The 11,475-nt window shown below is 53.0% G+C and overlaps 1 protein-coding gene across 1 annotated transcript in view; it reads right to left on the reverse strand.

Annotated features, from left to right (window-relative positions):
* The window catches only part of SEC16A (SEC16 homolog A, endoplasmic reticulum export factor), a 66,949-nt gene extending 58,102 nt beyond the window's left edge, over window positions 1-8,847 (reverse strand). The window contains 2 exon segments of the mRNA XM_087944255.1: window positions 3-3,318; window positions 8,705-8,847. Of these exon segments, the coding sequence (XP_087800381.1) occupies window positions 3-3,237 (3,235 nt within the window). The 5' untranslated portion in view covers window positions 3,238-3,318; window positions 8,705-8,847.
* Window positions 8,848-11,475: the final 2,628 nt, after the last annotated feature.

Consider the following 11,475-nt stretch of genomic DNA (forward strand, 5'->3'; position numbering starts at 1 on the left):
GATGCGGGGATCCTGCCTGAAGTCGGTGCCTGTCTGAGGATGGCTGGGCGGTGGCGGGGCTGAACTGCCTTCCAAGGGGCCGCCGGGGCAAGGCTTCGGACTCGGCGCTGGGTCGTGCGGGTTTCCAGGAGGCATCTGGAGGTTGGGGGAAACGGAAGAATGCCGAGAAGCTGCATGGCCTTGCTCCGAGGGCGCCCCTCGATCGGAGGGCATGGCAGGCCCCAAGTCCTTGGTCACCTGCCGATAGAACTGCTGCGGGCCTCGTGGCTGGTTGTTGCCGGGGCCAGCCGGGCCGGGGGCTGGAGGAAACGCCTGGCTGCCCGAAAGGAGCTGGCCAAGCCCTGCCCTGCTGAGCTCCTGGGACTTCGCTCCGGCCAAATCCAGGGGTTTGGAAAGCTCCTGGCCGTGGGAAGCGTTCTGGGACCAGCCAGGAAGGTTATGGCTAGCGTGGGAGAGGGAAACGCCACCTGTGGGCTGGCCAGCACTTTCCACAGGCAGCCCTTCTGCAGCAGGGGGCTGGGGGGCTTCCATAGCCAAGTTGAGGGGCCCTTGAGAGCCAGGCTGAGCCAGGGACTTGGGGGCGGCAGTTTCGGCTGAGCTAAGCGGGCAGTGGAAGAAAGAGGGGTTTGAGTGGACTAAGCCCCCAGGCGGGTTTCCCCCCGACAGGCTGTAGCTCCTGTTCCTCTCCAGCAGAGGCGTCCCACTGGTGCCCAGGTCCTTGGCCGGGGGGCTCTTCTCGGGCTGGCCCAGAGAGGGACCGGCGGGGGCAGCCAAGCTGCCGAACTGACTCGGCTGGGCAAGCAAGACCGGCTGGTTCTGAAGCACCTCCGTCAGCGGGGAGGACAGGAGGCTGGCATAACCCAGGCTCCTCTGAGAGCCCGCGGCCTCTTCATCCCCCAGCTTGGGAGGGTTTTCCAGATTTTCGGACGGGAGGCTTCCGGCTTGGGGCCCCGGCTTGCTCGGCAGGGCCTCCTCCGGGGGCTGAACCACCTGCTTGGCCGGGACGTAGACCGCAGGGGCAGCCGGGGCAAGGAGCACGTTGCCCCCAAAACTGGGCAGCTCGTTGTGCGCCCAGAGGGTGGTGGCTGGGCTCTCGCACTTCTTTCCCAGCCTTTCCTGAGCTCTGGCGGTTGGTCTCTTCTCCATCCCTGCCCCACCGGCCAGCTGGCGGGGGCTTCCGCTGCCACCGCCCCCCAGGGAGGGGGGCAAGGCGTGGGCCGGGGGCAGGAAGAGGGTTTCCAGGTTGTCAGGAGGTTGCTCCAGGTTCCCCGGGGAGGCCACGGCAACCGTCGAGCTCCTCTGGCTACTCCTTTGGCTGGGGCGATCCTCTCTCAGCTCGGCCACCACCTTGGCCTGATCGGTCTCCGCAGGCTTCACCCCCAGGCTGTGGGCCCTGACCGGCTCAAAGGAGCTGTTGACACTGGTCTGGAACACGCCCGTGGGCTTGGGGGGGCTAGGCGTGGGCGCCTGGGAGGGGGGGCTGTGGTAATTCTTGCCGGGCTCCTGCGGCCCCACGTCTGTTCCGAGTGGAGAGGAGTCGATCTGCTTAAAAAAGCAGCGGGAAGCCTCCTGCTCGGGCTTCCCTCTTTCCTGCTGGATGAACGTGCCGGGCTCTTGCGGGCGGGCAGGGCCAGGCGCGCCCCTGGGGCTCAAGTTGCTGTAGTTGGAAGAGACGCTGTCGGGCCGGACAGGCCGTGGGAACGCGCTGGGGGCCTCCAGGTTGGCTCCTCCTTCCACGTGGCTCCCACCGTGGTTCTTGGGGAGCAGTGGAGCCAGAGAGGCGTAGCGGCTGGAATCCGAGGCCGGCCCTGGGGACGAAGGGGGCTGCGAAGGGGGCTCCCTGGGCAAAACCTCCTGGTTCTGGACACACTCCTGGTTTTCCACGTTTTCGTACAGGCCGCCGGCAGAGCAGCTCCCCGCTGCTTGTGAGACAAGGCTGGCTTGCTCCTCTCCCGCGACAACCGCCGTCCGAAGGAAGCGCTGGGCGTCCCCTTCTTTGGGCGCTGCCTCGGCCACCAGTGCCCCGCTAGCCTGGGCGGGCGCAAAATGAGCCGGCGGCCCTTGGGGGCCGTGCAAAGGCTGGTAATAGGTGTGTCCCATGGTCTGCTGGAAAGCATCCACGTCCGGTCTGGCAGCAGCGTGGCTGTTGGCTTCAGATGAGAGGATCTCCTCGTTTTCAGCCTCGTCTCCCTTGAAAAACATCGAAATGGTCCCGGCATCCGCGTCGTCCAGGCACGGCCTGCTCCGTGCTTCCGACACCCCTTGGGTGGGGCCAGCGGGGCTGTTTTCCTGAGAAGTGGGGTGGCCCGAGGGATACGTCGCTTCCAGGGGCTGCAAGTAAAAGTGTTCTTGGGGGAGCTGGCCGGTCCAGGCACTGGTGCCTGTGGGGCTCTGCCAAGTGCTACTGGGGGGCAGAGTCACATTGGATGCCTCGGCAAGCATGAAGGGCGCCTGGGGGGCACCGGGGAGCCCAGGCGGGTGAGGGGGAGTCGGGTGGGGATCCAGCTGGGGGCCCGGCTGGGAAACGGAGAGGCTGGCCTGGGCAGCACTCCCAAAGGCATTCCGGGACAGGAGCTCTGGGGAAGGCAAGTAAGCAGAGCTCTGGGGAGGCATCCACTGAGGCACCGTCTGCTGAAGGTGGGAGAAGGCGGGCAATGGTGGCGGGGCCGCACCGGGGTTGCCTGGATTCCTGCTCACGTCGGGCCTGCCCGGCAGCCTGTCTGGGACGGAAGCCAAGAGAGAATGTTCGGGGCCGGTTCTCATGGGCTGAGGCGGTTCCACGGTGGGGCGTAGGGCGTGTTCCGTGCTTGGATGCACTTCGGTGCTGTTGGGCACCCCTTTGGGGAAGGCAGACATGGGGGCCGTGGAAATGGAAAAGGAGCCCCCGGCTTCTGAGTGAGGGGCTGAGACCGACGTTAACGATGGAGCGGGTGCCTGAGGGAGGTGCCCAGAAGAGAGGTGAAGGGGAGCAGCTGATGATGGAGGGAAAGCTAGCGAAGAAGAGCCTGGGTCTCCGTGGGGCGCGTTGCTCAGTGGGGAGCTCCGGGGGCCTTGTTTGCCAAAGGCAAAGGGGTCTGTCACTGGTTGCACGGGCCCAGCTGCCACCGCCGCCGCCACCGTGGCGGGGGCGTTTGGGCGCCTACCGTAGGGGCCATTCCGCCAATGCATGTTCCACGAGGGAGCAAGAGGAGGGGGGCCTCCGACCCCCGGGGGAGCTGTCTGAGGAGGGGGCTGCATGATCGAAGTGGAGCCAAGTCACTCGCCACCTGAAGAGGAGCAGCAGATGGAGTGGGGCGGCCTTGCCTTCATATGCACAAGCTGGAACGAAGAAGACAGAAAAGGGCAAAATCAGTGGCAAAATCCTCGATATATTCCCGCTTTCTCAGCCAACATCTGAAGTTACGATAGCACTGGACAAGCTGTGGTTTAGTTTAGTTTAGTTTAGTTTGTTGTCATTGCACATTGTACAATGAAATTAAATACCATCTTCAGTGTACTCTACAGTAGAATTTAATGGAGTTACTGCTCTGGGATAGAAGCTGTTTTTCAGCCTATTTATCCTTGTTTTTGTTATTGTCCTGTACCGTCTGCCAGATGGAAATAGTTCAAAAAAAGGGGGTGCCCAGGATGAGATGGATCTTTGAGAATGTTTTGAACTTTCTTAAGGCAGCGGAAGCCATGAAGCTCTTCCAAAGAGGGGAGAGGGCAACCCAGGATCCTCTGGGCAGTGACGTTCATCCTCTGGAGCTAAGATACACTCTAGGGTGCAGCAGTAGGAGGTCACCAGCAGTTACAACTGAGCCTTGGAGCTCTGGCTGTTCCAGCATCTCTACCACTGGGTGATGGGCACTTTGCAAGCTCCCCTGGCGGCTTCCCCAGAAAGTCAGTGGGGAAGCAGGCAGGGAAGGTTGCAAGCCTCTGGGATAGGACGTGCCTTCTCCTTCAGCCCCACTATGCCTCTCACGCTCCTGTGCAGCTCTCCACACTCACAGCCCCAACCTGCCCTGGTGCCTCTTGGGTGACCCCTCTTGTGCCCTTCCCTGCCCAGCAGCAGCCACTCACCTATCTGCCAGTCTGGGATAAGACTCTTCAATAACTTTGTTTTTGGTCAGCTGGCAGGAAGTTGCCTCACCTAAGGACTATGAAATTCAGATAATGATGGCAACCAGGATTGCAGAGATGGCAGTCATTAAGGGATGCGGTAGTAATTGACGATTGCATCCCTTAACGATGGAACTTCTGGTCCCAATTGACATCATAAGTCAAGGGCTACACTTGCTACCCCATAAAGAATATGGATTACTGGAGATGAAATAAAGCACCTGGGGGGAAATCTGAAGTATGTAATGTTTATAAAGCCCAATTTGAATATGCTAACTATATTGGCTGGCTTGCAGGAATCCCTCCATTCATAGTCGCTTCGTGGGGCTGCACTGGAGGCCTGCCTTCTTCTCCTTCCACACAATACCGCCTCTTTTCAGTTCATGAAACAATACCAGGGATTATGGATGAAGCTAGGACTGCATGGCACAAGCAAGGCTTCTATTTTGACTTTCTTATCTTATAAATTCTAGGCCCAGTAGGGATTCTGGCACCTGAATAAGCTTATCCGCTTCCTTATTGGTCTATAATCTATGTTCTTTGATAAAGGCTTGCTTTTGGATCAAGGGAACAATACTTTCGTTTCTAGTAGTGGGTTGCAGGCCTGATTCTTCCCTCCAACTCCATCAGCTATTTGGGGGTGGGGGGGAGATCAGGAGTGGGAAGGGCCAGAAAGAAAAGCACGCTCCCAAAAGCCTTCTCTGTGGTTTTGAATGACACCCACCTCTTGCCCTCTGACTGAAAGGCAGCCCGTTATTTCTTCCCAATACATTTGGTAGAGTAGGTCAACAACGCCTTTCCGGTACCCAAAAAACCTTCGACAGCCTCCTGGCAAATCTCCAGAGACAAGGGACACGTTTCCACCCATGACATGGATTTCCATCTGTCACTGTTTGTCATTTGCTTTCAACTAACTTTTAACTACAAGAACATCATGGGATCTGGGAAGCAAACATTTCGGTGGGCAATTCATCGGAACCAGGAGTTGGGTTCAGCCTTCCTCAGGGTGTGCTTCAGGATTTTGCCTCCCAAATGGTGGGATGTGAGCAAAGGGCTTGCTAGTCCTTAAGGGACTATAATATCTGAGCTATGAACTCATTTAGTCTTCCTGGCTCTGCGTTTGGCCTTTTACAGGGGTCGGACACCCTTGTGCAAAGCAAAAGAAAATACTCCCAGATTTTGTTAATATTTAACTGAAACTTCTTGTTCTGAGAAGTCTGTTGTGCCTACCCAAGCCACCTCTGTGATATTTTGAACAAAAAACATGCACGTCAGTGGGCTGGAAAACTGAATACCAGGTTCACACATAATGCGATATGCCTTGGTTCAGCAAGGTGTGTGAATCCCACCGCTGTAACAAGAACTCAAGAAATCACATTAAAGCACATTTTCTGTTTAGTACAAAATTCTGCTAAGTCACATAATTCTATCACTGGCTCCTCAAAAACAGGAAAAGCATTCAAGAGAAGCCCCTATCCTTTTCCCTCAATACCTGTACGACTTAAGAGTAAAAGACAGTTGTCAATGTGAAAGTGACACAGAAAATAACTATTCTGTTTTACAGATAATTTTAAAAAAATGAAGTTTTGAACTGAAGCGAGGCAGGAATGAGAAGAGATGAATTAAAGATAGCAAAGTTGTCTTCACTTTAAAGACAACCAAGGAGGAATAATAACCTGAAGCAGTAAGAAAGTCCCTGGGCTTATAGCTGATCACACTAAAGCTAGTGTGGTTGCATTAAGAAAATTCTGGTCTCCAAATCAGAGGCACTGTAGTAACAAATTTACTTTATTCAGCACTAAACAAATCTCATCTGACATGCTGGGTGCAATCTTGGCTCCTCTCCTTAAAGCAAGCCAGGAGAAGCACAAAGGTATTAAGCCACAGAGACAGTTCTTCAAAGAACTGTTTACATTGGGTATATTCATTGGGGAAGAAAATCTAATGGAATGTGATAGCTGTTTTCAAATAACTGGTAACTGCCACCAAAAAAAAAGAAAAAAAGAAAACATTTGAGAGAGATACTCACAGCAACTGCTATGTTCCCCAAATTCAAACAGCTTAGATTTGGGCTATGGGAAGTCTGATTTGTATCTCATTCCACCAAGTGGGACCTTTCAAATGTTATTTTCCGCTATCTGAAAGATACTTTATTTTAAAAGGAACTCCCTACTTATTTCTTAATTTTTTCCATTAAAGCTATTAGAAATTATTGTTTAATTGGTTTTGTTGCTGGTGGTTATAAATGCTCCAAAAAAAATTTAAAAAGTCTTATTCTCCCTTCAGTGCCACGAACAAGTCTAACAAGCCTCTTACAAGAGAGTAGAGAATGTTACGTTATTTATAAGGAACTTTCCATATTACATTTAATTAATTAGCAATTTAATTACTAGTAGCTAAAAAGAACAGAAATCATAGGTGGATTTACAGTTTAAAGAAAGATTCAGACTTCTGCTGTGATTAGAGACAGCTGATGATAGCAAAGGTGAGTTTCCAAAAACACTGGCAACCCATCCAAGCTTGTTCAATCTGAACAAGACCAACTGAATGTGGCTTATGTCTCTAGCAAGACCATCAATTCAAACTCTAAAGTGACCATGAAACGTACCTCCACTCACCAAGGAAATCTAATTACTGAAAAAACTAATCATCTGATTGTGGAGAACATCAACCTGAGCAAGGGAAGGCCAAGAGAAACATGCTCTACTCGAACTTCCTGATATTTCAGAATCCACAAGTGCATTTCACCACAAGTATTGCGTAAGCCTTCCAAATGTGGTTTATATATATTCCCAAAACTTCTCAAAGGGTTTGTAGCACCTCAGGTCTTCTTATGGCCTCATTCCCCTCGGAGTGACCCTTATTTTTACATTGTCTAAGTCCACAGAAATGGACAACCCTCCATGCATATTACCCTGCGTTAGAATGACAGATAGCTCCACTCCTTTGCCAGCTGCCTGGCGTGTGGATGCATGGAGACAAGGAATCAGGAAAAAAAGTCACATAATTTTTTAATGTAGGCCAGACTGCCAAGGCTAAAACCCAGATCCAGGCAGTCCTTGACTTACGATCACAGTTGAGTCCAAAATTTCTGTCGTTAAGTGAGGACCCACACCTGAACTTCCAACATCTGCCTTCCTTGTGACCACGTGACTTTATTTTGGGCGCTCGGCAATTGGACATTTACAGCTGTGCACTGTTTGTCCTGTGCTTACGTCACCACGATTTATGACATTTTTTTGCAGGAAACGAGCATTTACAGGGAGTCCTCAACTTATGACAATGGAGGTGAGACATTAGTTGCGTGACTTTCCCCCTATTTTACCACCTTTCTTCCCACCGTTGTTACGTGAATCCCTGCAGGTGATAAGTTAGCAACTCGGTCATTCAGTGAATCTGGCTTCCTCACTGAATATGGGGACTGCATGATTTTTGGGACACAGCAACTGTCACAAGTATGAACCAGCTGCCAAGCATCTGGATTTTGAAGGGGAGGCTGCAAAGAGTGCCACTGTGAAAAACTGGTCCCAAGTCCTTTTTTCCAGTGCAGTCATAAACTCTGAACGGTCACTAAATGTCGCTGTAAGTCGAGGACTACCTGTATTCCAGTACGTGACACGTCACCTGTCGCATACATGCAGTTTCGGAGGCTGTGCATTATTATGCGCATGGACTACAGTCCCTGCTGTCTGTGGCTCTGCACCCCTTCCCCCAGCAACTCCCCTTCACTCATGGGGGGAGCAGCCAACTTGGCACCCTCTTTCTCTTCTTGCACCCCAGGGGCAGCTGCTGCGGAGTCTCTGTGCGAATTCTCCTTCCGCTTCCTGGGTCCAAAGGCCTCAATTTGGACTACCCCCACTTCCAAATACCCAGTTTAATTTTTCTTTTAAAGCGAAATAGTCCTCGACTTGCAACAGTTCAGTAACAGTGCAAAGTTGCAACGGCATGGGGAAAAAAGGGGCTTATGACCGCTTTCCACACTTAAGGACCATTGCCGCATCCCCGTGGTCCCCCGTTTTGCAGGATGCTCGACATATAACGGCCGCAGCGTCCCCTGAGGAGTCATGCCATCCCCTTCGGCGACCTCCCGACAAGCCAAGTGTGGCTTGGGGAAGCCCAATTCGCTTAACGACTGTGTTACTAACCAGACCACCGCAGCGATTCACTTTAAGAACGGAGGGAGGGGGGCGAGAAAAGTAGCAAATGGGGCAAACCCCACTTGAGCAAACGTCTCCCTTTAAACCAAGCAGGTTTGGGGCTCCCGTTGGTCGTAAGTCGAGGATCCCCGTGCCAGGGAAGCGAGGATCGACTCTCTCTCCTTCAGGGACCCGGGAGGGAGGGGGAAGGGTGGGGGGTCTCAAAGCCGGGTGGGGGGCAGGGAGACGTGGCAGATCGAGCCTGTGGGCGCCTCTCCCTCGTCCCTCTTGCCCGGCTATCCTGCCCGCTCAGGGAAGAGCCAGAAACTATCCACGATGGCCAATGAGGTAGACTTCTCCTGAAGCGGGAGGCTTCATCCCCTTACCCTCCTGCCCTCCTCATCAAGCCCCCTCCCTCTGCAGCCGGGACCAGGGGTCCCCGATCCTCCTTCATCCCGAAAAGTCACCTGGCGGGGGTCTCCCTCAGCAAGTGCCGGCGCCGGTTCCTTCCTTCGCCACAGCACCAGCCAGCACAGCCGCCGCCGCCGCCATCTTGCAACATCCGGCTCCAGCGGCAGCGCTGACGTGTCACGTTTCGCCCCGTGCGCGTGACGTCATCACGCACGGCCTTGCCCAGTCCTGCCCTAACGCGGGGAGGGGCACCTAGAGCTACGAAAGAAGAGTCGTCTCACCCACTCCTCACCGAATCCAGGCGGGGCGACCATGAGATCGGACACCAGGCGGCAGCAACGTACGGACGTAAGTCGACGTGCGACGGCAACTTTTTCATTGTGAGTTGGCTTTAACGCACGTCACGTGGGCGTTCTTTCCTGAAGTCACGCCCCCCTGGAGGAGTATAAGAGAGTGGACTTGCAAGTTTATGTGGATAGTGTTTCTCTTTAATTCCTATCTCTAAGGAGACATGTCAAACCTTTTTTTTTTTAATTTGTTATTTAAATGCCTCAACAGCTGCTTCCAGATCCAGCCGAAGAAACGTGGCCAAAGAGCTTCTGTGGCTAGAGCGGTTCCTCTAACTAACTAGCCCGTCTAGGCGGCTTTCACAGGGAGACCGGAAGTGTCCCGAATGTGTCCACGTTTTCCTGCTCTGGTGGGGGGGGGGGAGGAAAAAAAAAGCCCCGGAGCATTTTCGTTCCTGGGCGATTGCAACCTGTCGCCCTGGCAGCTGGAGGCGGAAAGAGGCGAAATAGGACACCGGGCGCTTTTGCCTGGCTTGCCTCTGAGAGGGTGACGGGACAGCAGAAATATTTGGAAGGCACCTTGGAGGCCTTCTGGTGCAGGGGTCTCCAGCCTTGGCGGACTTCAACTCCCAGAATCCCCCAACCAGCAAAGATGGCGGCCTGGGGATTCCAGGCTTCTCCACTTCTATCCCACTTTTGCAGCAGAAGCGGCTGGAGAAGGTAGCCGTGAAAGGACAGGTTGACGTGAATCAACCTTTGCTCTTTGCATTTGTTAAAGAAGTCGCTTGTCCTATTTTGCTAAGGATGGGAATCGTTTGTTAGGAATTCGTTCTGTAAGAGAATTGTATCCTTTTCTACCTGGTTTCTCACCTCTGCAATTTGCTTGAGAGCTGGGGACACATCCTTGGAGACAATTCCCAGGGACAAACACACAAGGACAAGGCATACTGTGTAAAATAACAAAGTATGGACAGAGCACGGACAAAGAACGCTCCATGGATAAGGACGGGGAGGGCACGGGCAAGACATTGCCCACATTAATAGCGAACTTTTTGTCTCTGATTGGACAAACTGAGTTTTTATGAGTGTAAAGTGTGTATAATACTCTGAGCCACTGTTGCAGAGTGTGGCTATTACATGCATTTTGCCTGTTTTGGACATAGTATTCACCCAGACTTTTTTGCTTTGGCCAAAGAATAAAAAAGCGGTTATTTTTGCAGGCCTCATCTCGAGTCTCACTCTTTGGCATCTCCGTGGCTCGAGGAAACTTCTGGGACCTTACACTGCTACTATACTTCAGATAGTGCAGAGGCAGGACTCCTTCCGGTCCCTCGGGCGCCGAATGGACCAGCCGTGCAGACTGAACCATAACAGTCATAACATCAAAGGCAGAAGTGAGAGAAGACTGGAAGGACGTGCTCCTCCATGGATGGCAGCGACCTGAAAGTCCCCGAGGTAGACAAAGCCAGGGTTGAATGGCTACTCCGACCAGCTTGGTGTTCCCTTGCTTATACATAAGGGGTATCCAACTGAGGGGTGGCTTACTTCCCACCAAGGCCAGGAGTGCACAGGGAAACAACAGGCAAGTCACCAACAGGACTTGCAGAGGTGCCTGCCGTGCCCCAGAAACCTTACACCAGGTGCTGCATGTCTGTGAAATAAACCACAACGCAAAGATGCGTACACCACAAGCATGTGCTCCGATGCCTGGAGAAGATGCTGTGCCAATCTGGTGTCCAGACAAGCGTGGAACTGGTGATCCCGTCCAGATCTTTCATTAAACCAGACCTGATCGTGGAGGCTGCGAAGCAGGTGTGGGTCCCAGATGTGTCCGTGGTCGCCGGCTACCGAATGGAGGAAACCTGGGTCATCAAGACCACGGAGTATAGGCGTCCCAACCATGTTGCCGACATCTGTCGTTGGGCTGCTCCACCCCTGTTTTCCACTTACCAGTCGTCATTTCCAACAGAGGGCTGTTCCATCAACCGTCGGGGCCTTGGGCTTGAGCTGCCGGGACATTATGGACATGTGTTTGCTGACCATTAGTGGCTCTCTCAAGTGCTACAACCTGTTATATGCATGGGACAAAGGACTGGAATGGCTGTCTGTTTTGCTTTGAAGTGTCTGTATTATATCTGATGTAACTGATAGCGAGCAATCGCCTTGAAGAGCAGGTTGGGCTCTTCAACAGATGGTATTACTGTATTGTATTGTACTTAAATGTGTCGTACCGTACTGTATCGCGAACTGTTTTACCTTGTACCTGTACTGTCTTGCTTATCTAAAAATAAAATGTTACTTGGCCAAGGTTGGGGACGCCTGGTCTAGTGCAAGGTGGAGACCCTAAATAGGAATTCTTGAATTTTACAACAGTTCGTTTAGTGCAGGGTGCTCATGGCTGCAACTTTAGACTTGTGGACTTCACTCCCAGATTCTCAGCCAGCAAAGCTGGCTGAGGAATTCTGGGAGTTGAAGTCCACAAGTCTTAAAGTTGCCAAGGTTGGACACCCCTGGTTTAGTGTCTGTAGAGATTCTCAGTC

The sequence above is a fragment of the Notechis scutatus genome, chromosome 15 (genome assembly GCF_049901735.1).
Source record: "Notechis scutatus isolate UNSWTSFEM ecotype Mainland chromosome 15, rNotScu1.2, whole genome shotgun sequence".
In the NCBI taxonomy this organism is placed as follows: Eukaryota; Metazoa; Chordata; class Lepidosauria; order Squamata; family Elapidae; genus Notechis; species Notechis scutatus.